This window comes from Macaca fascicularis, chromosome 20, assembly GCF_037993035.2.
Source record: "Macaca fascicularis isolate 582-1 chromosome 20, T2T-MFA8v1.1".
Classification (NCBI taxonomy): Eukaryota; Metazoa; Chordata; class Mammalia; order Primates; family Cercopithecidae; genus Macaca; species Macaca fascicularis.
Genome location: NC_088394.1, coordinates 28,654,823 through 28,679,710, shown reverse-complemented (window position 1 = coordinate 28,679,710; position 24,888 = coordinate 28,654,823). Strand labels below are relative to the sequence as shown.

Genomic DNA, 24,888 nt, shown 5'->3' with positions numbered 1-24,888 from the left:
ATTTGGCCAGGCTGGTCTCGAACTCCTGACCTCGTGATCCACCTGCCTGGGCCTCTCAAAGTGCTGGGATTACAGACATGAGCCACCGCGCCCCGCCTGTAAGCCTTTAGATAGTTTCTCTCCACTTTTTACCACTTGGCATTCTCCAAGTTCTTGTTCTCATCCCTTTTCATGAAGAAGAGGCCATCCTTCTTCCCAAACATTCTCTTCCCTTCATTTGTCTGGGTAGGCGACAAGAAAACACGGTCCATGGCTCCTGCATCACACAGGGGCATCGGGCTCATTAACTGTCAAGAACGCTGCCAAACTTGTTTCAGCACGAAACGTAGAAAAAAAGACAATAATTGGATGATATTAAGTTGTCTGTCCAGGCTCACTTCCTCAATTCAAAGCTGCACCCGAGGCAGTGTTTCTCAGGTTCCCTTCCTCTGCAAGCCTCCATTCGAGTCAGACAAGACTGGAGAATTGTTAGATGATGCCTCGAAGGCCAGATGGTTCTCTCAGTCCAATTCTCCTCTGTATCACCCTCACCTGGAAGGAATCCTGCCTCCCTGTGAGGAAATCCAGCAACCAGGGACAAAGGCTGCCAGGGATTGAGTTAAACTCAGGCGCTGGGGAAGGTGGAGGGGACAGGCAAGGGGTGTGAGGCTGACGAGGAGGAAGGGTGTCTGTTCTCAGATCTTCTGGCTTTCATAAAACATAATAGAGGTTAAGTAGGGGCGGGAAAAGTTTTGAAGGCACAGGCCCGGCTGGATGGGAGACGCCTGACACATCCCTCCCACTACCTCCTGCAGGGGCTTCTGGCCGACAGGGGAGGCGGACCCGACCAGAGCGCCCCCGGCCAATCAGGAAGGCGCCTGGCGTTCCCTGGCGACCATTAACGCCCAGCCGTCCGCGGGGTTGGAGGAGGCGGGGCGGCTAGAGCACGAGCCCCATCGGCCAACCGCCAGGCTTCCTGGCGCGGAGAAGCGGTTCCTCTGGGAGCCGGGGCGGGGCTGTCTCCTTGGCAACTATCCTAGCCCTCTAGGAGGGAGGAGGGGGATCAGGAGAGCCGAGCGGGGTGGGGACCGGAGGAACGGGAGCGGGCGCGCAGGTGCGGGGGAGCGGAGTTCCAGGAGGGGGTCCCAGGCTCCAGGACCTCGGCGAGGCCAAGGGTAGTCCGTCCCGGTTCCCGAGGCTCTGCCGGAGCTGACCCGGAGGCCCGGGAGGGGAGGGAGAGAGACACCGCCCCCGCTGGCGCCGGGAAGCGTCGCTCCTTCTCGCTGACCTTGGTCTCGCTTGTCGCCTCGCCCTTGGCCACACGCACCGACAACGCGGGGCCAGGGAGATGGACAGACGGGCCTTTGGAGGGACGGGGACCTAGAACATAGGCACACATACTGCCCCGGTAGCCCGGTGGGCTCCGGGGTGTCAGGTCCTTGCCCACCCCGAGGCCGGGCCCCTCCAGCCCAGGGTTAATGCCAACGAGTTTCCACCTCCAGCGGCTCCTAGAGAGGCCGCGGCGCGAGCCGGCGGGGGGACCTGGCCGCGGACGGACACTTCCTGTGCGGGGGAGGGGGCCGGGCGGCCGTTGGACAGCGCAGCCCAGCCCGGGGCCGGGGGCCAGACGGTGGGGGCTCGGGCGGGAGCGGGGCCGGGGGCCGCCGGGGTAGTCGCGAAGCCCCTCATCCCCGAGGCCGCGACGCGCGGGGGCCGGTGAGGGCCACGGGGAGGCCGAGACCTTGGGAGGGGGCGGGGCCGCGGGCAGGGGAGGGGCCCGGCGCGCTGGAGAGGCGCGGGGTCAAGACGTCCGGCCTCGGGGGCTCGGGCTGGGCCGCCGCGTCCCTTGGGCGGCGCTGAGCGGGCGGGCGGCGGGGCCCCGGGGCTCAGGGCAACCCAGGCCGGGTCGCAGGATCGGCCGCCATCGCCGCCGCCGCTGCACGGGGAGCCCGCGGGGATGGAGCGGGAGGCGTCGCCGTGGGGCCTCGAGCCCCAGGATGTGCAGAGTTCTGACGAAATGAGGAGCCCCGAAGGGTCCCTCAGAGGTGAGGAGGGAGCGCCCGTCCGAGGAGTGGACCTGCGAGCAGGAGAAGGGACTGTGGCTCCAGGGAGGGAGCGAGGGCCCGGGGCTGGGACACCTGGGACTCGGAGGAGGGGCAGGCGGGGACTGGGGTGTCCTGGGTCCGCTGAGGGGGGCGTGGGAATTTCAGCACTTGTCTAGGGGCCAGCAACCCTGCTTGTGAGGTGGGAGGTGTGTGGTTGCTAATAGACCAAATGACCTTCCAGGTCTCACTTGATCTGGATTTTCTGTAATTCTCTGATCCTGCAGGCAACATGAGTGAGAATGAGGAAGAGGAAATTTCTCAGCAAGAAGGCACTGGGGACTATGAAGTCGAAGAGATACCATTTGGGCTTGAACCCCAGAGCCCTGGGTTTGAGCCACAAAGCCCCGAGTTTGAACCCCAAAGCCCCAGATTTGAGCTTGAAAGCCCGGGATTTGAGTCCCGAAGCCCTGGGCTTGTGCCCCCAAGCCCTGAGTTTGCACCCAGAAGCCCTGAATCAGATTCTCAGAGCCCTGAGTTTGAATCCCAGAGCCCTAGGTATGAACCCCAAAGCCCAGGCTACGAACCCCGGAGCCCCGGCTACGAACCCCGGAGCCCTAGCTATGAATCTGAGAGCTCTAGATATGAATCCCAGAACCCTGAGCTCAAAACCCAAAGCCCAGAATTGGAAGCTCAAAGTTCCAAATTCCAGGAGGGTGCAGAGATGCTTCTGAACCCCGAGGAAAAGAGTCCCTTGAATATCTCTGTAGGAGTTCACCCCCTGGACTCCTTCACTCAGGGGTTTGGGGAGCAGCCCACAGGAGACCTGCCCATAGGACCACCTTTTGAGATGCCCACAGGGGCCCTGCTGTCTACACCACAGTTTGAGATGCTTCAGAATCCCCTGGGTCTCACAGGAGCCCTTCGAGGTCCAAGCCGGCGGGGTGGCCGGGCCAGGGGTGGGCAGGGCCCTCGGCCTAACATCTGCGGCATCTGCGGGAAGAGCTTCGGGAGGGGTTCCACCCTGATCCAGCACCAGCGCATTCACACCGGTGAGAAGCCCTACAAATGTGAGGTCTGCAGCAAGGCCTTTTCCCAGAGCTCTGACCTCATCAAACACCAGCGCACCCACACTGGCGAGCGACCCTACAAATGTCCCCGTTGCGGCAAGGCCTTCGCTGACAGCTCTTACCTGCTTCGCCACCAGCGCACTCACTCTGGCCAGAAGCCCTACAAGTGCCCACATTGTGGCAAGGCCTTCGGCGACAGCTCCTACCTCCTGCGACACCAGCGCACCCACAGCCACGAGAGGCCCTACAGCTGCACCGAGTGCGGCAAGTGCTATAGCCAGAACTCGTCCCTGCGCAGCCATCAGAGGGTGCACACCGGTCAGAGGCCCTTCAGCTGTGGCATCTGCGGCAAGAGCTTCTCCCAGCGGTCGGCCCTTATCCCCCATGCCCGCAGCCACGCCCGGGAGAAGCCCTTCAAGTGCCCTGAGTGCGGCAAGCGCTTTGGCCAGAGCTCGGTGCTGGCCATCCACGCCCGCACCCACCTGCCAGGCCGCACCTATAGCTGCCCCGACTGCGGCAAGACCTTCAATCGCTCCTCCACGCTCATCCAGCACCAGCGCTCCCACACGGGCGAGCGGCCCTACAGGTGCGCTGTGTGCGGCAAGGGCTTCTGCCGCTCCTCCACGCTGCTGCAGCATCACCGGGTGCACAGCGGTGAGCGGCCCTACAAGTGCGATGACTGCGGAAAGGCCTTCTCCCAGAGCTCCGACCTCATCCGCCACCAGCGGACCCATGCGGCGGGCCGGCGCTGACCCAGGGCCCCAGCAGGGGTGGGAGGTTTGGGCAGAAGATAAGGGGCCAGGGAACTAGAAGAACCTTTAGGGAGGATAGTGGAGAAGCCGCAGCAGGGTGGAGGAGCTGAGGATGCTGGAAGAAGAGGGCCAGGGTGGAGGAAGTGACATGCCCTGGAGACTTGTGGGAAGTGGGTTGGAGGGAGGCCAGGCCGGCAGCGGGAGGCCCTGGGAGAAATGGAGAGAGGTCAGTGGAGGGCTGGCCTCGCAGTGGTGGCTCCTCGGTGGGTGCCTGGCTTGGCAACGTGCTAGAGCAGGGAGGGGGGAGGGCAGGGGATTACCTAATTAGAGTGGGTTAGCTTAGATTGGTAGCTGCTGAAACCCTTGTTGAGTCAGGAGCAGATAAAAGGGTAGGTGGGGTGGGGAGTGGGGCCTCGGGGTGGGGCCTGGGCCTCTGCGTGCAAACCCCAGCCTCCCTCTTTTTCCTCAGGCTTTGGAGCCCCTGAGTTTGAGTTCAATAAAAACCTTTATGTGGTGAACGAGACTTGTCCTTAAAACATGTGCGTGGACAGCGCCCTGGGAAGTGGGAGACACCAGTAGTAGCCAGGGGCCTTATCTGGGTAGTGCGTTGCTGCTGCTGCTGCTAGAAAACAGGTCTGGCTGTGTTGCAGCGCGCCACCGCGCCTGGTTGGAAGTGCTATTTTTTTCTTTATTTTTTTTGAGATGGAGTCTTACTCTGTCACCCAGGCTGGAGTGCGATGGTGTGGTCTCGACTCACCGCAATCTCCACTTCCTGGGTTCAAGTGATTCTCCTGCCTCAGCCTCCCGAGTAGCTGGGATTACAGGTGCCCGCCACCACGCCTGGCTAAATTTTTTTGTATTTTTAGTAGAGATGGGGTTTTCACCATGTTGGCCAGGCTGGTCTTGAACTCCTGACCTCATGTGATCCGCTCACCTCAGCCTCCCAGAGTGCTGGGATTACAGATGTGAGTCACTGCGCCTGGCTTTTTTTTTTTTTTTTGGAGGCAGTATCTTGCTCTGTGGCCCAGGCTGGATTGCAGTGATGTGACCATTGCTCACTGCAGCCTTGACCTCCTGTGCTCATGTGATCCTTCTGTCTCAGTCTCCTGAGTAGCTGGGACTACAGGTACGTGCAATCAGGCTCAAATAAGTTTTTATATTTTAATTTTTTATAGAGACAAGGTTTTGCCATGTTGCCCAGGTTGGTCTCAAACTCCTGGCCTCGAAGGATCCTCCCGCCTTGGGTTCCCAAAGTGCTGGGAATACAGTTGTGAGCCATAGAACACAGCCAGACATGTTCACTTAATTGAGTAGGGCTGCAATATTGCACCAGCACAAAAACACCACAAAACTGGACAGAATTTCACATTTATTGGATAAATACACGCAGGCACAGTGCTTGGCACTGGGGCTCCAAGTGAACAGACGTGGTTCCCACTTTGAGCTCAGTCTTTCTGTGGGAGCCATTGCACAGGTGTGATGGGTCCTGGGAGAGGGTGTGGAGCCAGGGCAGGGGCAGAGCCTGGGAAGACGGCCTCCAAGGATGGGGATGTCACAGGCCCATGCCTTCTTTTTATTTTTTCCTCCAGACGGAGTCTCGCTCTGTTGCTGCCCAGGCTGGAGTATAATGGCACAATCTTGGCTCACCACAACCTTCACCTCCCGGGTTCAAGCGATTCTCCTACCTCAGCCTCTTGAGTAGCTGGAACTACAGGCGTGTGCCACCACGCCTGGCTTTTGCATTTTTAGTAGAAACGGGATTTTGCCAGGCTGGTCTTTACCTGACCTCAGGTGATCCACCCTCCTTGGCCTCCCAAAGTGCTGGGATTACAGGCATGAACCACCACGCCCAGTCCATCCCCTCTTTTTCTGTATCTTCCCACAGGCTTTGTCATTAATTCAATGAAATTGTGTCAAGCACCTACTAGATGTCCCACGCCCTGACATATCACGAGGCATCCCAAGGTGAACAAGACAAGTATGACCTTTACCCTCAGAGTTCACTGAAAGATAGCTGCTAAGTATGTCAATCATTAAACAGGGAAAAACATCCAGGCTGCTGGATGAAGAAACATGACGTATGCTTTGAAGGAGTAGTGCAGGCTGGAGGAAGTGTGAAAGACGTGGGGACCCAACCGAGTCTGACATGTGAGCTAGGATCTGCCAGCCGAGGAAGGAGGGGTGGCCAGGTGGAAGGTTCAGACAGAGGGAGCCGTCTGGGTGAATGCAGGAAGACAGGAAGGAGCCTGGCCTGGGAGAAAGGCTGGTGTCACTGGAGCTTCAACAAGGAGGCAGCATGGCTCTAGAATAGGTTGGGGAAGGCCACAAAGGTCTCATTTTGCAGGGTGCTGAAAGGCATGCCAAGGAATTTGGTCTTTGGCCAAGAGCAAGGCATGTGCCGCAGTCATGTAGTGAGACAGGTCACATTTGCTCTCTGCCAGCAGAAGAGACTGGACTCCAGTGCAGGGGAGTGGGCAGGGAGAGGTTCTGCGGAGGGGGAGGCATCTGTGGACATCTCAGGGAAGGTGTGAGGGCCAGAACATCCCTAGGTCCTGAGACTACAGTTTCTCCACATTTAGATCAGACATTCTCTTCCAAGGAAGGAAACCAAGAAAGGCTGGTGGACCGTCTGGTAATGACAAACCCTCACTTTTGCAGCCCTCCTGGCTGGTCCCTCAGCAGGTCCTCCCTATGAGCCTGCAAAGGAGACAGGCAGGCATGAGCTCCATGTTCAAGATAGGGAAACTGAGGGCCAAGGAGGGGCAGTGACTCGCCCGAGGGCACACAGCGGAATGCAGGCGGAGGCAGAGTGGCCCTGGGCGTCCTGAGTTCAGTTCTGGACCCTCTGCACATCACAGGCCTGGACTCAGTCCTTGCCACCGCCACTCTCAGAGTCCTCCTCGTGGAGGGGTTTCAGGCAGCCCGGATCCCCAGCCTCTTCCCCAGACGCCGGCTGCCCAGAGTCTTCTGCAGGGATTCCATTCGGGACACCTCCGCCAGCCTCCATCTTCTCCTTCAGGTTCCGTTTGAAGAAACCAACCTGTACAAAGACAAAATTTGAATGAGCAAAAAATTCACTGAGCACTGGCCCCAAGAAAATGTGAGAACACGTTTTTCTTTCTCTCTCTTTTTTTTTTTTTTTTTTTTGAGATGGAGTCTCACTCTGTTGCCTAGGCTGGAGTGCAGTGGTGTGATCTCGGCTCACTGCAGCCTCTGCCTCCCAGACTTAAGCAATTCTCCTGCCTCAGCCTCCTGAGTAGCTGGGATTACAGGCATCTGCCACCATGCCCGGCTAATTTTTGTATTTTTAGTAGAGACAGGGTTTCACCATGTTGGCCAGGCTGGTCTCAAACTCCTGTCCTCAAGTGATCTGCCCTCCTTGACCTCCTAAAGTTCTGGGATTACAGGCATGAGTCCCCGAGCCAAGCGAGAACACTTTATTTTATTTTATTTTTGAGATGAAGTTTTGTTCTTATTGCCCAGGCTGGAGTACAATGGCACCATCTTGGCTCACCGCAAGCTCCGCCTCCCAGGTTCAAGCAATTCTCCTGCCTCAGCTTCCTAAGCTGCTGGGATTACAGGCATGAGCCACCATGCCCGGCTAATTTTCTATTTTTGGTAGAGACAGGGTTTCTCCATGTTGGTCAGGCTGGTCTCGAACTTGCGACCTCAGGTGATCCACCTGCCTCTGCCTCCCAAAGTGCTGGGATTACAGGTGTGAGCCACCGTACCTGGCCTTCATCTGTAACTTCTTTTTTTTTTTTTTTTTTTTTTTTTGAGACGGAGTCTCGCTCTGTCACCCAGGCTGGAGTGCAGTGGCCGGATCTCAGCTCACTGCAAGCTCCGCCTCCCGGGTTTACGCCATTCTCCTGCCTCAGCCTCCCAAGTAGCTGGGACTACAGGCGCCCGCCACCTCACCCGGCTAGTTTTTTTGTATTTTTTAGTAGAGACGGGGTTTCACCATATTAGTCAGGATGGTCTCAATCTCCTGACCTCGTGATCCGCCCGTCTCGGCCTCCCAAAGTGCTGGGATTACAGGCTTGAGCCACCGTGCCCGGCCTTTTAATCTGTAACTTCTACTTAGCCTTCAAATCCCACCTCAAATGCCACCTTTCCTGGGAGGCCTGCCAGGCCTTCACAGCCTAAGTAAGTCTCCTGGGTTCTAGGCCCCAGGCCACACAGACCCTTTGCAACCCTCATTCTGCTTGCTCCTGCCTGTGTCCCCTCTTAGACTGCGAGCGCCACAATGGCAGGGAGCATGTTTGTGGCATGTGCCTCCGGGGACAGTGCCCAGCAGCCAGAAGGACCTCCATATTTGGGGTACTTCCTTTTCCTCTCCCAGGGTGCCTTGTCTTGGCTCTGCCAGGGATGGGCTGAATGACAGTGGAAAAGTCTCTCTTGCTCTTTGTGTGTGTGTGAGACAAGGTCTCGCTGTGTCACCCAGGCTGGAGCGCAGTGGCACCATCAGGGCTCACTGCAGCCTTGACCTCCTGAGCTCAAGGGATCCTCCCACCTCAACCTCCCGAGTAGCTGGGACTATAGGTGGGTGGCATCACGTCCCCCTAATTTGAAAATTTTTTTGTAGAGGCGGATGCTTGCCATGTTGCCCAGGCTGGTCTTGAACTCCTGGGCTCACGTGATCCACCTGCCTCGGCCTCCAGAGCGCTGGGATTACAGGTATGAGCCACTCCACCTGTTCTTTGGACCTCAGTAGCCTTCTCTGTCAAAGGAGGGAGTAAGCTGAGGCTCCCTGGCTCTAATGCCCTCTGGCTTGGTATTCTCCTCCCTGGCTCCCACCAGATACCCTTCCCCAGCCTGGCTGTCTCAGCAATGCCCGTGGCCCCCGGAGGCACCCACCTTGTACAGCACTATGAAAATTAGCAGCAGCAGCAGAAGCCCCCCGATGCCGCTCAGCACATAGAGGTAGAGCATTTGCTTCTCATACACAACGTCAATCTTCATGACAACCTGGGGGTAGGGGAAGGAGAGTGTCGGAAAATGCCTTTTCCACCCCCGAAAGTCCCTGTGAACCTGGTGCATTCTCCATCTCCTCCTATCCGGACTGCATCACCTGCCTGGAGTCTCCTGCTGCAGACCCTCTCCCTTCAACGCATCACCTATTGCAGTCGCTGCCGTGACTTGGCCAATACACACCTTAGGCAGCCCTAGGCCTTCAATGGCTTCCCTGGAATCACACGCAGCTCAGCATTCAAAGCTGTCCAGAATCTGGCTTCTGCTTACCTGTTAGATGCATCTTCCCTCCTCCCCTCTGCCTGCCAGCCACACTGAACTTTCTGCTCTTCAAACCTGCCCTGCCCACGCTCACCACAGAGGCCCCTGAACTTGCCGCTGCCGCTGCTTAGAGCACCCTTTCTTCACTGTCTGACTCTTGGCTTGGTAGCTCCTTTGCTAAGTTGCCATCAGATTGATTTTTTTTTTTTTGAGGTAGGGTCTCACTGTGTTGCCCAGGCTGGAGTGCAGTGGCATAATCATAGCTCACTGCAGCCTTGAACTCCTGTGCTCAAACGATCCTCCCATTTCAGCCTCCCAGAGCGCTAAGTACAGGCATGAACCACCATGCCTGCCTCTGACAGATCCTTTTGAGATGAAGTCTCACTCTGTTGCCCAGGCTGGAGTGCAATGGCAGGATCTCAGCTCACTGCAGCCTCTGCCTCCCAGGTTCAAGTGATTCTCTCACCTCAGCCTCCCGAACAGCTGGGGTTACAGGCACCCACCATCATGCCCGGCTAATTTTTGTATTTTTGTAGAGATGGGGTTTCACCATGTTGGCCAGGCTGGTCTTGAACTCCTGACTTCACATGATCTGCCTACCTGACCTCCCAAAGTGCTAGGATAACAGGTGTGAGCTACCACACCCAGCCTCGATTGATCTTTACTTGACACATAAGTCCACTACATCTCAGGTGACTTTGGGGTTGTGAGCCCACCAAGGGAAGAAGCAGCTTCTCCCAGGCTGATGGCTCTGGCAGTGGGGAAGCTCTGACTGGCACAGAGCCCAGGAGCTGTCCTATATCTCGGTCTACCCTGGGGCTCCTGGACTCCCTCTGTTGCCTGTTCCTGGGGCTTCCGAGGAGGTAGAGATACCTGGGCCAGGGAGGCGTTGCTGCCATAGAGGTGGAAATGCCTGCTGCTGTTGAAGGAGATGGAGAGGGAGCTGCAGACGCTGAACATGGAGGAGGCCTGCGGGAGTGGGGAAAGGCGTCAGAACCCGGGAGAAGGAGGACAGGACCCACTGGCCTCTGCCCCCATCACAACACAGTGGGGAAGGGCAGAGAAAGGGGTTCCAGTGGGGTGCACCCATCTCTACTCAACTTTCTAGTGTGGCATTCTTTCCTTTCAATTTTTTTTTGAGATGGAATCTTGCTCTGTCACCCAGGCTGGAGTGCAGTGGTGCCATCTTGGCTCACTGCAACCTCTGCCTCCCGGGTTTAAGGGATTCTCATGCCTCAGCCTCTTGAGTAGCTGGGATTACAGGCATGTGCCACCACGCCCGGCTAAAGTTTTATATTTTTAGTACAGACCGGGTTTCACCATGTTGGCCAGGCTGGTCTCGAACTCCCGACCTCAAGTGATCCGCCCACCTCAGCCTCCCGAAGTGCTAGGATTACAGGCATGAGCCCTGCCTCAGCCTCTACTGTGGCACCCTAATATGTCACTCCCCATTGTTGTAAGGAAAGCTTTGCTATAAAGAACACATAGGAACTATCCATAGGCCCATGGAAACAGCATTGCACATTTCACAGAAATCATGGTTCTCTTTCACCTGTAACTGTGTAAACAGGGGATATTTCATGAAGATGGAAAAGAAAAATGGAGGCAGACTGTCTGGTGGGAGCCCACCCCCAACAGCCCCAGGCATTGGGGCCCCCACAGCGATTCCACATCTGTTAGGAGCAGGAACTACCTCAATCTCTCCCACCAGCTCCAGGGTCCCGATCACTTGGACGAGGATCTCCTGCCTGAAGACAACAGGGCAGCGGAACAGGGCTCCGGGGAGACAAGGCTGACGAGGATGAGGAAAGAGGGGTCAGGGCGGCCTGGTTCCGAACCGTGTGCCGCCCAGCCCCACCATCTCTCAGCTCACACGCCCATACCTCAGCCGTATCCGGCAGCCACTCCAGATCCTCATAGTGGCAGGGCACAGGAGGCTCCTAGGAATGAGCGGCAGGTCTTCAGTTAGAGCCTTCACAAGCCAGGTAAGACCCTGGCATCCCAGCTTTCCCCTACCCTGGCCCTAGTCCTGGGTGAGTTCAGACATCTCTGAGTCCAGCAGGATCTGAATTAATCCATCCTCACTCCCCACACACCCAGCCTTGCCCCCCTTGAATTTCTCTTTTTCTTTGTTAGCGACAGGGTCTTGTTCTGTCGCCGAGGCTGGAGTGCAGTGGTGTGATCATAGTTCACTGCAACCTCAAACTCCTGGGCTCAAGTGATCCTCCGGCCTCTGCCTCCTGAGTAGCTGGGACCACAGGCACGGGCCACCATGCATGCCTGGCTAATTTTAAAATTTGTTCGTAGAGACTGGGGTCTTGCTGTGTTGCCCAGGCTGGTCTCAAAATCCTGGCCTCAATCGATTCTCCCACTTCGGCCTCCCAAAGTGCTGGGATTTGGGAGGCAGAGCCACCGCACCTGGCCAAGCCCTGCCCTCTGTACCCTCAAATGCACTCACCCCCAAGACCTGGGGAGGGCAGCCCCGCCCTCTCCAGGCAGCACTCACCATCTGCACACTCCACTGTTGTGTGATGGGCCCCTCGCTGGGAGGCTGTGGCACCCCAACCACGGCCTCCAGGGTGGGGATGTTGTGGTCATGGATGGAAGGCTGGATCCTCACCTGGCACAGATGACAAGGGAGGCAGAGCCCTAAATGCCAGCCACCCCAGCTGCTACCCAGACCCTGTGTGCCCTTGCACGCCTCTTCCAGTCCTCATCAGCTGAGTCCCCAGGGCCCTTGGTGGTTAGGCAGTGTCCAGTGACTGGGCGTGGCCAGCTTCCATCCTCAGGGCCTTGCAGTGTGGCTTCCATGCTCTTCCAGCTTTCTCCACCCAGTACGCTTTCACACACCCTGCAACATTCTGCTCTAATATTATCTCTGAAGGATTTGCTGACTCCCCAAGGACAGGGCAGCTCCCCTTACTGGGCTCCCACAGAGTCCTCTGCGTCCCCAGCAGGACAGCGAAGGATCTGCTTGGATGTCTGCATCTCCACTAGACCATGAACTCCCTGAGGACAGGAGCCATTCTTACGCCACTTCCAATCCCCTACTGCTTGACATGGTGCCTAGTGTGGTGACTCACACCTGTAATCTCAGCACTTTGAGAGGCCAAGGTGGGCGGATCACTTGAGGTCAGGAGTTTGAGACCAGCCTGACCAAGATGGTGAAAAACCCTGTCTCTACTGAAAATACAAAAATTAGCCAGACGTGGTGGCGCAATCATATAGTGCTGGGTACTTCAGAGGCTGAGGCAGGAGAATTGCTTAAACCCAGGAGGCAAAGGTTGCAGTGAGCCAAAATCATGCTACTGCACTCCAACCTGGGTGACAAAAAAAAAAAAAAAAAAAAAAAAAAAAAAAAAAAAATTCTGAGCACCTTTTGTTAAAAAAAGAGCTACCTGTGTTAAGGCTGGGAGACCCAGATATGTATAAGAAAGTGACACAGAAGTGGCACTAACAATGTCTTAGGAAGCAAGAAAATGTGTGTCAAATTAGAAGGATTCTATCATTTATTCATTCAACAAACATTTGTGGACACTTGAAATACCAGTTAAATTAAAAAGGCCAAATGTCAGGGGCAGGATTTGAATTTGACTGTGAAAGATGGACAGGATTTTTATTTTTATTTTTTTTTTGACAGAGTCTCACTCTGTCACCCAGGCTGGAGTGCGGTGTCACGATCACAGCTCACTGCAACCTCCACCTCCCAGGTTCAAGCGATTCTCCTGCCTCAGCCTCCCCAGTAGCTAGGACTACAGGCACACACCACCACACCTAGCTAATTTTTGTATTTTTAGTAGAGACAGGGTTTCACCATGTTGGCCAGGCTGGTCTTGAACTCCTGACCTCAGGTGATCCGCCCACCTGGGCCTCCCAAAGTGCTGGGGTTACAGGTGTGAACCACCACGCCCGACCAGATGGACAGGATTTTAACAGATGAAGGTGGGAGAGGGCATCCAGGAAGAGACATGCAGGGAGCCAGGATGACTCCAGATGAGAGTGATGTGGCTGGAAGGAGGGTGCCTGGGAAGGAGAACAGGAGCTGAGGCTGGAAAGGAAGCCCAAGATCAGACTATGGGGGCCTGGAAGGCTTGAGAGTGAGGAGTTGGAGCAGCATCAAGGAGGCAGTGGGAAGTCACGGAAGATGGCAGAGGAAGAGAGTAGCTCCAGGGAGGTCCATCCCCTGCAGGCATGAGCTGGAAAGAGGCTGGGAGAGGCGGGTCATGGCCCACGTTGGGAGCCTCTCTCTATAGTCCAGTTGCAAGAAGGTGAAGAACTGGGTCTGGGCAGTAGCAGAAAAAGGACACAGACAACCAGACTCCAGGAGGCAGTGGGACAAGGCAGAAGGGAGGAGAAATTCACCCAGACACGTAAGTTTTCCTTGAGGAAGAGAGGGTGCTTTCAAAAGATTCCATGCAAGCCAGAGGAGATGCTGGCTTAGGGGAAGACAGCAAATTTGGTTTAGAATGTGTTGAGACGAGGCCAGGCACAGTGGCTCATGCCTGTAATCCCAGCACTTTGGGAGGCCGAGGTGGGTGGATTTCTTGAGGTCAGGTGTTTGAGACCAGCCTGGCCAACACGGTGAAACCCTGTCTCTACCAAAAATACAAACGTTAGCCGGGTGTGGTGGTGTGCACCTGTAATCCCAGCTACTCAGGAGGCTGAGGCAGGAGAATCGCTTGAATCCAGGAGGCAGAGGTTGCAGTGAGCTGAGATTACGCCACTGCACTCCAGCCTGGGTGACAGAGCAAGACTCTGTTTGAAAAAAAAAAAAAAGGTAAAAAGGTAAAAATAAAAATAAAGCACCAGGCATAGAACCTGGGTTTAGAGACTGGGCAGGGTGCCACCACCTAGCTAAATACCTAACTTAGAATAGGCCGGGCGTGGTGGCTCATGCCTGTAGTCCGAGTACTTTGGGAGGCCGAGGTGGGTGGATCACTTGAAGTTAGGAGTTCCAGACCAGCCTGGCCCACATGGCGAAACTCTGTCTTTATAGAATATACAAAAATTAGCTGGGCATGGTGGTGGATGCCTGTAACCTCAACTACTTGGGAGGCTGAGACGAGAATTGCTTGAACTTGGGAGGCAGAGTTTGCAGTGAGCCGAGATCCCACCACTGCACTCAAGCCTGGGTAACAGAGCAAAGAATAGCAGCTCATTCAATGTGAGTATGAAAAAGTAGGTTCTCTCTCAGCATCCTCCTTGCTCTCAAACCCTGTGATTCTTGAAATAATGTATCCAGTGGCAGAAAGGAGTTAGCATATGCTGCTGCTGGAAGCCTATAAGTGGAGGCTGTGACGCTCTAGAGAAAGGATTATTGAACAGGTGGACGGCTAGGATGAGGACTGTGTCTATTTGGTGCCTGCATCCTCAGTCCCCAGGATAAGGAATGAATGTGTGACCTATAAGGACCTTCCACATTGGGGTTCATACCTGGTAGATGTGCTTGACTTGGTGGATCTTGGGGCCTTTGGGGGTGAAACTGACATAGAGTGTGGAGTTTTCCTGGCTGTGGAGAGAGAAGGGCAGTGATGGAAGAACGAAGTGACAGCAACCTGGGCTCCAGGAAGCTTCTGAGCACCCAGCCACTGCGCTAGGAACTGCACAGACACCATCTCATTCAATCCCTACCACAACCTGTTCTTTCCCAGAAACTAAGGCTCCTGGACAGGGCCAGCCTCTTGTCCAAAGCCCCACAGTAGAGAGACAGGACTGGAGCCCAGGGAGGTGTGTCCAGTGGAGGCTATGTCCTTCCCACTGTGCGCCACCTCATTGGTGTCCCTGCTCATCTCCTGAATAATCATATCCACTGCTGATGCCCCTCACACCCATCCTTCCAACACACACTCCTGGGTGACCTTCCCGACATCACTCTCTAGTCCTGCAACTCACCTGCTCAGCATCTGCCAACTGCCCCCTACTGCAAGGGAGGGTCAGGTCCAAAGCCTCCCACGTCCAGGCTGTCTCCCTACTGCTCCCCTGCACACACCTACCCTCGGGTAATCCTGCCCACTCCCCGTCCCCCATGTCTGCCCCACTGCTTCCTCCCTCCTTGCCTTTGTCTGGGCCATGGTTTCTGATGAGGACACCTAGGTTCCTTTTTAGCTCTTCCCCTAATGGCCTCATCCTCCAGACCCCAATCCAAGCCGCACTTTCTCCACAAACCCTTCCATTTGTCCCCCAACCCACACTCATCTTTCCTGGCTCTAATTTCATGTCAGTATCATACTGTGTGGCATTGATGTTCAAAAGTACTGCAGGCCAGGTGCGGTGGCTCACACCTGTAATCCCAGCACTTTGGGAGGCTGAGGCAGGTGGATCACCTGAGATCAGGAGTTCAAGACCAGCCTGGCCAACACGGTGAAACCCCATCTCTACTAAAAATACAAAAATTAGCCGGGCGTGGTCATGGGCACCTATAGTCCCAGCTACTTGGGAGGCTGAGGCAGGAGAATTGCTTGAATTTGGGAGGTGGAGGTTGCAGTGAGCCGAGATTGTGCGACTGCACTCCATCCTGGGCAACAGAGCGAGACCCTATCTCTTAAAAAATGAAAAAATTTGGCCAGGCGCGGTGGCTCACGCCTGTAATCCCAGCACTTTGAGAGGCCGAGGCAGGCGGATCATGAGGTCAGGAGATCAAGACCATCCTGACTAACTCGGTGAAACCCAGTCTCTACTAAAAATATAAAAAATTAGCCGGGCATGGTGGCAGGCACCTGTAGTCCCAGCTACTCGGGAGGCTGAAGCAGGAGAATGGCGTGAACCCAGGAGGCGGAGCTTGCAGTGAGCCGAGATCACACCATTGCACTCCAGCCTGGGCGACAGAGTGAGACTCTGTCTCAAAAAAAAAAATAAATAAATAAAATAAAATAAAATAAAATAAATAAATAAATAAATAAAAATAAAAAAATAAGAAAATTTTAAAAAGCACTGGAAACCTGGACTCAGACACTGTCCTCATCCTTCTTTTTCCTTCTGTAACTGAGCCAACTGGAAAAAGCCACTCGACTTTGAGTTTCCTTTTTTTTTTCCAGACAGAGTCTCACTCTGTCACCCAGGCTGGAGTGCAGTGGTGTGATCTCAGCTCACTGCAATCTCCTCCACCCGAGTTCAAGTGATTCTCCTGCCTCAGCCTCCCAAGTAGCTGGGATTATAGGTGCCTGCCATAACACCCAGCTAATTTTTGTATTTTTAATAAAGACAGGGTTTCACCATGTTGGCCAGGCTGGTCTTGAACTCCTGACCTCAAGTGATCCACCCACCTTGGCCTACCAAAGTGCTGGGATTACAGGTGTGAGCCACTGCACCTGGCCAAGTTTCCTTTTCTATAAGCGAGAAGACCTTTAACAGGTTTTTTTTTTTTTTTTTTTTTTTTTTTGAGACGGAGTCTCGCTCTGTTGCCCAAGCTGGAGTGCAGTGGCCGGATCTCAGCTCACAGCAAGCTCCGCCTCCCGGGTTCACGCCATTCTCCGGCCTCAGCCTCCCGAGTAGCTGGAACTACAGGCGCCCGCCACCTCGCCCGGCTAGTTTTTTGTATTTCTTAATAGAGACGGGGTTTCACCGTGTTAGCCAGGATGGTCTCGATCTCCTGACCTCGTGATCCGCCCGTCTCGGCCTCCCAAAGTGCTGGGATTACAGGCTTGAGCCACCGCGCCCGGCCAGGTTTTTTTGAAATAGCAAAAAATTGACGTAACTCCCTCTATTTTTGTTGAAGAGGCCCTTACCCATTCCTGCCCATAGGTTAGGATAATTTTAGAGCACTGAGATAACATGCAAAAACAGCAATCATGTAGTTTTTAAAACTAAGTCTGGCATTAAAGGGGACGTATGTAAACAACTAACTACGTTTTGTTAAAGATTTATAGAAGCACGGCCGGGCGCGGTGGCTCAAGCCTGTAATCCCAGCACTTTGGGAGGCCGAGGCGGGCAGATCACGAAGTCAGGAGATTGAGACCATCCTGGCTAACACGGTGAAACCCCGTCTCTACTAAAAATACAAAAAAAAAAAAAAAAAAGAAATTAGCTGGGCGTGGTGGCGGGCGCCTGTAGTCCCAGCTACTCCGGAGGCTGAAGCGGGAGAATGGAGTGAACCCGGGAAGCGGAGCTTGCAGGGAGCCGAGATCGTGCCACTACACTCCAGCCTGGGCGACAGAGCGAGACTCCGTCTCAAAAAAAAAAAAGATTTATAGAAGCACTGTGACCTGACCAAGGACCAAGAAGTTCCCAACCTCCTTGTATCATCTCTGGTGCCCGGATGTCTGTGCTGCTAAGTTACCTCTTGATCTCAACCTCTTTCTCTTCCCCCTACCCTTAACATTAAAGGTGGTCCTTTAGAACACTAGTTCACTATCTTCTCAATTGCCTGGCTTTCCAGATAAACCTGCCTTTCCTCCCACCAACTCTTGCCTCTTAAGTCTGGCTTTCAAGTAACAAGCAGCCAGACCATGGTTCAGTTACAAACCCAACTCGTGATCCCCATGGTTCCTTCCTGCTACTGCGTTCTGAGAGTCACTGACTATGTGTGTGCATGAGTTTGGTCTCTCCAACTTGACTGTAAGCTCCCTGAGGGCAAGAGATATTGTGATAACTTTTCTCCTGTCTCTCCTGACATTATCAGCCCCCAGGAGGGGAGAGAATCTAGGTGACCGAAACAGTCAGGAGTTTGGCTGGGCATTTGGAGTCAGACAGGCTGAAGCTCAGACCCTGGCTTTAGTACTTCCAGCTATTGGACCTCGGGTAAGTGCTGGCCTTCTCTGAGCCTCAGCTTGTTCATTGGTAAAACGGAGAGAGGCACAGCTGCCTCACAGAGGTGCTGAGGGCTCCAGGCAATGTCAGCAACCGCGCAGTGCAGCCGGCCCTCAGTCTGATATAAGATCAGTGTTCAATGAGCCTTTTCTTCCATCAGTAAATGCTGATCCTTCCCCGAACTCTTACAGGGCCCTCACATTTTGGAACGTGGAAAACTGTTGGGGCTGTGGCTGGAATCAGTTCTAATTACCCCAGGGGGCTCTGGGAAAGGAAGGAGGTTCAGAAGGGGAGCCCCAGGGGGCAAAGTCGGGGCCCTGGGTTGGGAGGCTGCGGTGGGAGGAGAGGTTTGGCTATCTGCTGGGAAGGACTTACTCCTGGATGAGGACGTTGATGGGGTACAGGACGGGGATGCTGGTAGTGGCCGAGTTGTCCTTCAGGAGGCCTGAGTCCTCATTGTTACTGCATTGAGGCAAGGAAGAGGCCAGTGTTAGGAGAAGGGCTTGGCCAGGTCTGAGACCAGGGCAGGGATGTGGGCGGGGCCTGCTCACCAGGTCACATTGGCGTGCAACTCGACCAAGTCCCCCCAGGAGCTGTTTACCAGCGTATTAAACATCATCTGCAGAACAACCTGGCAGGGAAGGAGAGGGGAATGGAAATGGAAGGGGCGTGAGGAGCAGCCCCACGGCCCCCACATCCAATCACCATCATCTCAGGGACCCCTTATCAAGTACTCACTGCACCCCAAGCACTGAGCTAGGATTCTACCCAATGCGAAGATGAGGCAACCAAGGCTCCAAACGGTTAAGTCATGTCTATAAGGTCACAAAATGAATAACCCAATCCCAGCTTTGCCTGATTCCAAAGTCCAGGCTCTCAAACATGACACGAAACAGATTCACAAACACTTCTCTTGGGTAGGGGCAAAGTACACCCTTCCTGACAGTCACCTACTCCCTCCTCCTGAGCCAAGAGCTCCCTGCCCTCTGCCAGCTCAGGGTCCCTAGGCTGCTTGGTCCCTGGAGACTTGAAGCACTCACTGAGTGGCCTGCTTTGAAGATGGGAGAGCTCACGTTGCAAGATAACGCCCTGGACAGAAGCTTGGATGCTTCAGGAAGCTCCTCACAGCTCACAGGCATCTGGCTATGGGGCTGGGAGTGAAAGGAGGGAACAGGTTTGTTAATGAACAAGGCCAAGGTTCCCCCAGAGGCCACCAGCCCTCCTGGCCTACGTCCCCCAGGGGCTCTGTCCCTGTCATGGCACCTTCTCAGAGGGAAAGGGCCCAAGAATCAGGGCTGCAGACAGAGGCTTAGTACAAAATAGTCACTGCAAGGCCAGGAAAGGTAGCTCACACTGGAAATCCCAGCATTTTGGGAGGCTGAGGTGGGAGGATTACTTGAGGAGTTCGAGATCAACCTGAACAGCAGTGAGACTCCATCTCTACAAAATAATCTTTTTTCTTTTAAATACAGGATCTTACTCTGTTGCCCAGGCTAGAGTGCAGTGGTGCGATCTCGGCTCACTGCAACCTCTGACTCCCAGGCTCAAGCAGTCCTCCTGCCTCAGCCTCCCAAGTAGCTGGGACTACAGGGATGTGCCACCATGTCCGGCTAATTTTTGTGTTTTTAGCAGAGATGGAGTCTCTCTATGTCACTCAGGCTGCTCTTGAACTCCTGGGCTCAAGGAATCTGCCTGCCTTGGCCTACCAACGTGCTGGGATTACAAGTGTAAGCCGCCATACCTGGCCTACAAAAGATTTTTAAAAATTAGCTGGGCAAGGCCGGGCGCGGTGGCTCGAGCCTGTAATCCCAGCACTTTGGGAGGCCGAGGCGGGTGGATCACGAGGTCAGGAGATTGAGACCATCCTGGCTAACATGGTGAAACCCCGTCTCTACTAAAAATACAAAAAAAAAAAAACTAGCCGGGCGTGGTGGCGGGCGCCTGTAGTCCCAGCTACTCGGAGGCTGAGGCGGGAGAATGGCGTGAACCCGGGAGGCGGAGCTTGCAGTGAGCCGAGATCGCGCCACTGCACTCCAGCCTGGGCAACACAGCGAGACTCCATCTCAAAAAAAAAAAAAAAAAAAAATTAGCTGGGCATAGTGGGGTATGCCTGTCGTCCCAGCTATTAGACAGGAGAGTCACTTGAGCCCAGGAGTTTGAGGCTGCAGTGGGCCATGCTTGCGCCACTACACGTTAGCCTGGGCAACAGAGTGAGACCTTATCTCAAAAATAAAAGTTGGGTCTAGGGGGGTAATTGCAACACTATAATGCTGAAAAACCGGAAGTGCTCAAACAGGTCAAAGAGATAATAACGGCTCAGGAAAGTGTGGCATGATCAAAGAGGAGACTATTGTGAAGTTTTTAAAATGCCACTACCTCTATGCATTCAGTAACCATTTACAAAATGAGCCTTATCGTGGGCTAAGCATTATTAAACCATTCATCCCAATTTTGTAAAGGACAGATTTCAGTCTCAGCCTGGGAAGGAAACATATAAGGAAATAGAGGTTCAGGGAGGTTAAGGAACTTTCCCAAGGTGTCATAACTGGGTAACAGTAGGGATCCGTAAGAACTTGAACACAGAACTGTTTGATTCCAGTTATTTTTTTTCTCTCTTTTTTTTTATTGTTGAGATGGAGTCTTGCTGTTGTCACCCAGGCTAGAGTGCAGTGGAGTGATCTCGGCTCACTGAATCTCCACCTCCTGGGTTCAAGTGATTCTCCTGCCTCAGCCTCCCAAGCAGCTAGGATTACAGGACAGGCTACCACGCCCAGTTAATTTTTGTATTTTTAGTAGAGATGCAGTTTCAACATGTTGCCCTGTCTTGTTTTGAACTCCTGACCTCAGGAGTGAGCCACCGCACCCAGCCCAGTTTTTTTGTTTCTGTTTTTTTGTTTGTTTGTTTCTGAAACAAGGTCTCGCTGTGTTGCCCAAGCTGGAGGGCAATGGTGTAATAATAGCTCACTGCAGCCTCAAACATGACTCCAGCGATCCACCCACCTCAGCCTCCTGAGTAGCAGGACTACAGGCACACCCCACCACACCTGGCTAATTATTTAATTTTGTGTAGACACAGAGTCTTGCTCTGTTGCCCAGGCTAGAGTGCATTGGCACGATCATAGCTCCCTGTGGCCTTGAACCCTTTGGCGTAAGCACTTCTCTACCTCAGCCCCCCAGGTAGCTGGAATTGTGCCACCACATCCAGCAAAGAAGCATTTAATGTTGTTGTATAAGAATAATTCGGCTGGGCATGGTGGCTCATGCCTGTAATCTCAGCACTTTGGGAGGCCGAGGTGGGCGGATCACCTGAGGTCAGGAGTTCGAGACCAGCCTGGCCAACATGGTGAAACTGTCTCTACTAAAAATACAAAAATTAGCCAGGCATGGTGGCGGGCGCCTGTAATCCCAGCTACTCAGGAGGCTGAGTCAGGAGAATCACTTGAACCCCGTAGGCGGAGTCTGCAGTGAGCCGAGATCGCGCCATTACACTCCAGCCCGGGGGACAAGAGTGAGACTTCGTCTCAAAAAAAAAAAAAAAAATTCAAGTGTTCATCAACAGATAAATAGATAAAATATGGTCTGTACATAAAATGGAATATTATTCAACCTTAAAAAGAAAGGAAATTTGGTGGGGCGCACTGGTTCACACCTGTAATCCTAGCACTTTGGGAGGCTGAGGTGGGCAGATTGCTTGAGCTCAGGAGTTTGAGACTAGCCTGGGGAACATAGTGAGAGCCTCTCTCTATTTAAATTTTTTTTTGAGATGGAGTCTTGCTCTGTCACCAGGCTGGAGTGCAGTGGCACAATCTCGCCTCACAGTAGCCTCTGCCTCACAGGTTCAAACGATTCTCTGGCCTCAGCCTCCCTAGTAGCTAGGATTACAGGTGCACACCACCACACTTGGCTAATTTTTGTATTTTTTAGTAGAGACAGGGTTTCACCATGTTGGCCAGGCTGGTCTTGAACTCCTGGCCTCAGGTGATCCGCCCGCATTGGCCTCCCAAAGTATTGGGATTACAGGCGTGAACCACGGCACCCAGCCTGAGAGGGTAAACATCGTACCTCAGATCATACAGCTCAAGGCTGGGAACCCAGATATGACCCTAAGACCCCTGTCCACCCGCGGCTGCCCACGTGTTCAGGCTGTCCTGGCTGCCTGGGGCTCAGAGAAGGGAGTAGCGGCTGCGGAACGCATGCCCGTAGGCAGGCACTGTACTCTCACCCACCTTCAGCATCTCCACCTTGCGGAAGGAGAGTCCCCGTGGGAAGTGCAGGTCCAGCTGGACCCAGTAAGCATCTTCTCCCAAGTTACTCAGGCTCAGCTCCACAGCGAGGCTGGCAAAAGCAGTCAGACGCAGGGCTCTGGATCTGTGGGGGATGATCAGGGAAAAGTTAGGGGCCAAGATGGAGGAGGGAGGATCAGGGTGGGGAATATCAGAACTGAAGGATCTGGTGGGCCTGAAAGAAATAAATCAAAACCAATCATCTTTTATGCTCAGTCTTTTTTTTTTTTTTTTGAGACAGAATCTCACTCTGTAGCCCAGGCTGGAGTGCAATGGCACAGTCTCGGCTTACTGCAACCTCTACCTCCAGAGTTCAAGCAACTAAACTGCCTCACACTCCCAAGTAGCTGGGATTACAGGCATGCACTACCACGCCCGGCTAAGCTTTGTATTTTCAGTAGAGACGGGGTTTCACCATGTTGGCCAGGCTGGTCTTGAACTCCTGAACTCAGGTGACCCGTCTGCCTTGGCCTCCCAAAGTGCTGGGATTATAGGTGTGAGCCACGCTGCCCAGCTATGCTCAGACTTTCAGTTTTGCAATTCTTGCAATCTTATTTACTGCTGACTGATGGGAGTTATATGAGGGATTTGCTTTCTATTTTATTTACTTTTTATTTTTTAGAGATAGGGTCTTGCTCTGTCGCCCAAGCTGGAGTGCAGTGGTGCTTACTGCAGCCTCGAACTCCCAGGCTCAAGCAATCCTCTTGCCTCAATCTCCCAAGTAGCTGGGAATACAGGCATGAGCCACCATGCCCAGTTAATTTTTAAATTTGTTGTAGCGACAGGGTCTTGCTATGTTGCCCAGGTTGGTCTTGAACTCTTGGCCTTAACCAATCTTCCCACCTTGGTTGGCCTCCTGAAGTGCTGGGATTACAGGCATGAGCCACTGAGGTCAGCCTCGAATTTCTCAGAAAAGGAAACTAAGGCCCAAGAGAGGGAAGTGGCGTCTCCAAATGACATATCTGGTGAGTGGAGCAGGGGGTCTTAAAACAGAGTGGATGGAGGCTGGAGGGCGGGAGGCCTTACTGACCTTGCAGGAGAGAAGGACACTCTCAGGTTTGCCTCACACTTCTTGTCCTCCCCACAGTTCTTCTCAAAAGGGATCTGAAAGGCCAAGAAGAAAGGAGTAAGAGGCTCAGACCAGGAGGGACCTGACCCCAGGCCTCTCTGCCTGCCCCTCCTCCCCTCTTACCTCCCAGGTTTCTGAGTGCAGGGAGGGCCTCAGGATGGGCGGTATGTCCTTGCTCTGCCGGGCGAGGGGTAGTGGGCAGGATGGAGAGAAGAGAGATTAGCTGAGGCAGCAGACTTCATGAATGAATGAGAGCTGGTGGGGCAGGGGCTTAGCTTAACTGAACTGGCTGTGGTTGGCCCTGCCCAGGAGCCAGCTGCCTTCCCAGGGCTGCCCCACTCTGCTGCCTCAGCCCACTGCCACTTGTGCAGTCGCACTCTGCTGGCGGCTCCTTTTTTTTTTTTTTTTCTTTTTTTTTAAGACAGAGTCTTACTCTGTTGCCCAGGCCCAGGCTGGAGTGCAGTGGCATGATCTCTGCTCACTGCAACCTCTGCCTCCTTGGTTCAAGCGATTCTCATGCCTCAGCCTCCTGAGTAGCTGGGATTACAGGCATCCATCAGGCATCCACCACCATGCCTGGCTAATTTTTAAAAAATATTTTTAGTAGAGACAGGTTTTCGCCATGTTGACCACGCTGGTCTTGAACTCCTGGTCTCAAGCAATCCACCCCCTCTCAGCTTCCCAAAGTGCTGGGATTATAGGTGTGAGCCACCAAATCTGGCTGGCTCTTTTTTTGTTTTTTGTTTTTTTCTTATTTAGAGACACAGTCTCACGTTGTTGCCCAGGCTGGAGTGCAGTGGTGCAGTCACAGCTCAATGGCTCACTGCAGCCTCACTCTGGGCTCAAGTGATCCTCCCTGCTTAGCCTCCCAAGTAGCTGGGACTATAGGGGCACACCATCATACCAATTAATTTTTTATGTTTTGTAGAAAGGGAGTCCCACTATGTTGCCCAGGCTGGTCTCAAACTCCTGGCCTCAAGTGCACCATCACACCTGACTAATCTTTGTATTTTTAGTAGAGACGGAGTTTCACCATGTTGGCCAGGCTGGTCTCGAACCCCTGACCTCAAGTGATCCACCCATTTCAGCCTCTCAAAGTGCTGGGATTAAAGGAGTGAGCCGCCTGGCCATGGGTGGCTCTTCTTGCCAAATGGATTTCTCTGATAAACTCCCCACCGTCCCTAGCCATCTCTTCTTACCGCCCTTTGGTCCCTCGGTGTCCCTTCCTCCTCCCAAAGAGAGAAATTCAGGGAAACATTGATGGGGGAGATGAGGTCTTGAACACATACCTGAGGGTGATAAGAATACAGCCTATGTCATGAATCTAACCTTTACCACGCTTCTGATGAGATGTATACTTTGTCAGCATTTTACAAGTGATGAAATTCTGGTATTTCACTGTCTAAGACTCTACCAGTAGTGAAAATCCATTGACTACATAGCAGGTGTGTATAGCACACCCAGGGGGTTCTCAGCAAAGTTATCATCCCTGAGCCCCAGTTCCCCAGCAGACATCACTAATCAATCCCAGCACTTTTTCCCACTGCGTCATAACTGAAGCCCCTGAATTTTGACCTAGGCAGCCATTATCAAAGTTTGCATAAGAAAATTTCAGAATAACTAGAATATCCTAGTTCTAGAATTTTGTTCCTTGAGAACAGGGCTGGGTCTTAGTCACTTGTTATTACCAATGCCTGACACTGGCATTCTGTAGGT

General features: G+C 53.7%; 2 protein-coding genes across 4 annotated transcripts in view; one reads left to right on the top strand and one right to left on the bottom strand.

The window, feature by feature from the left end:
* The first annotated feature begins 1,005 nt into the window (after positions 1–1,005).
* On the top strand, positions 1,006–4,361 carry ZNF768 (zinc finger protein 768). 2 transcript variants are annotated; one of them, XM_074026940.1, is made up of 2 exons: positions 1,006–1,093; positions 2,309–4,361. In XM_074026940.1, the coding sequence occupies exon 2, from the start codon at positions 2,314–2,316 to the stop codon at positions 3,841–3,843; it is 1,530 nt and encodes a 509-aa protein (XP_073883041.1). In that variant the 5' UTR covers positions 1,006–1,093; positions 2,309–2,313; the 3' UTR covers positions 3,844–4,361. The 2 variants fall into 2 exon arrangements, with proteins under 2 accessions (XP_073883041.1, XP_005591718.3); XM_005591661.5 differs by lacking the exon at positions 1,006–1,093 and adding an exon at positions 1,549–2,024.
* Positions 4,362–5,195: 834 nt separating this feature from the next.
* Positions 5,196–24,888, bottom strand: part of ITGAL (integrin subunit alpha L) — a 52,574-nt gene continuing 32,881 nt past the window's right edge. Inside the window, exons 18-31 of one of the 2 annotated variants that reach the window (XM_045381443.2) lie at positions 24,372–24,461; positions 23,296–23,349; positions 23,134–23,207; positions 22,047–22,188; positions 18,861–18,971; positions 18,372–18,451; positions 18,196–18,282; positions 14,509–14,584; positions 11,582–11,695; positions 10,959–11,015; positions 10,769–10,867; positions 9,949–10,044; positions 8,701–8,811; positions 5,196–6,883 (exon numbers count right to left, since the gene is read on the bottom strand). In XM_045381443.2, coding sequence (XP_045237378.2) covers positions 6,710–6,883; positions 8,701–8,811; positions 9,949–10,044; positions 10,769–10,867; positions 10,959–11,015; positions 11,582–11,695; positions 14,509–14,584; positions 18,196–18,282; positions 18,372–18,451; positions 18,861–18,971; positions 22,047–22,188; positions 23,134–23,207; positions 23,296–23,349; positions 24,372–24,461 — 1,365 coding nt within the window. In that variant the 3' untranslated portion in view covers positions 5,196–6,709. The remainder of the gene's footprint in view (positions 6,884–8,700; positions 8,812–9,948; positions 10,045–10,768; positions 10,868–10,958; positions 11,016–11,581; positions 11,696–14,508; positions 14,585–18,195; positions 18,283–18,371; positions 18,452–18,860; positions 18,972–22,046; positions 22,189–23,133; positions 23,208–23,295; positions 23,350–24,371; positions 24,462–24,888) is intronic. The other variant, XM_065537648.1, reaches the window with a different exon arrangement.

What these genes read in the sequence shown, in the direction of transcription:
- ZNF768 (XM_005591661.5), top strand. Translation starts at nt 1,937, where the DNA reads ATGGAGCGGGAGGCGTCGCCGTGGGGCCTCGAGCCCCAGGATGTGCAG. An exon ending in CCCCGAAGGGTCCCTCAGAG is followed by an intron (nt 2,025 to 2,308) that starts GTGAGGAGGGAG and finishes CTGATCCTGCAG; the next exon opens with GCAACATGAGTGAGAATGAG.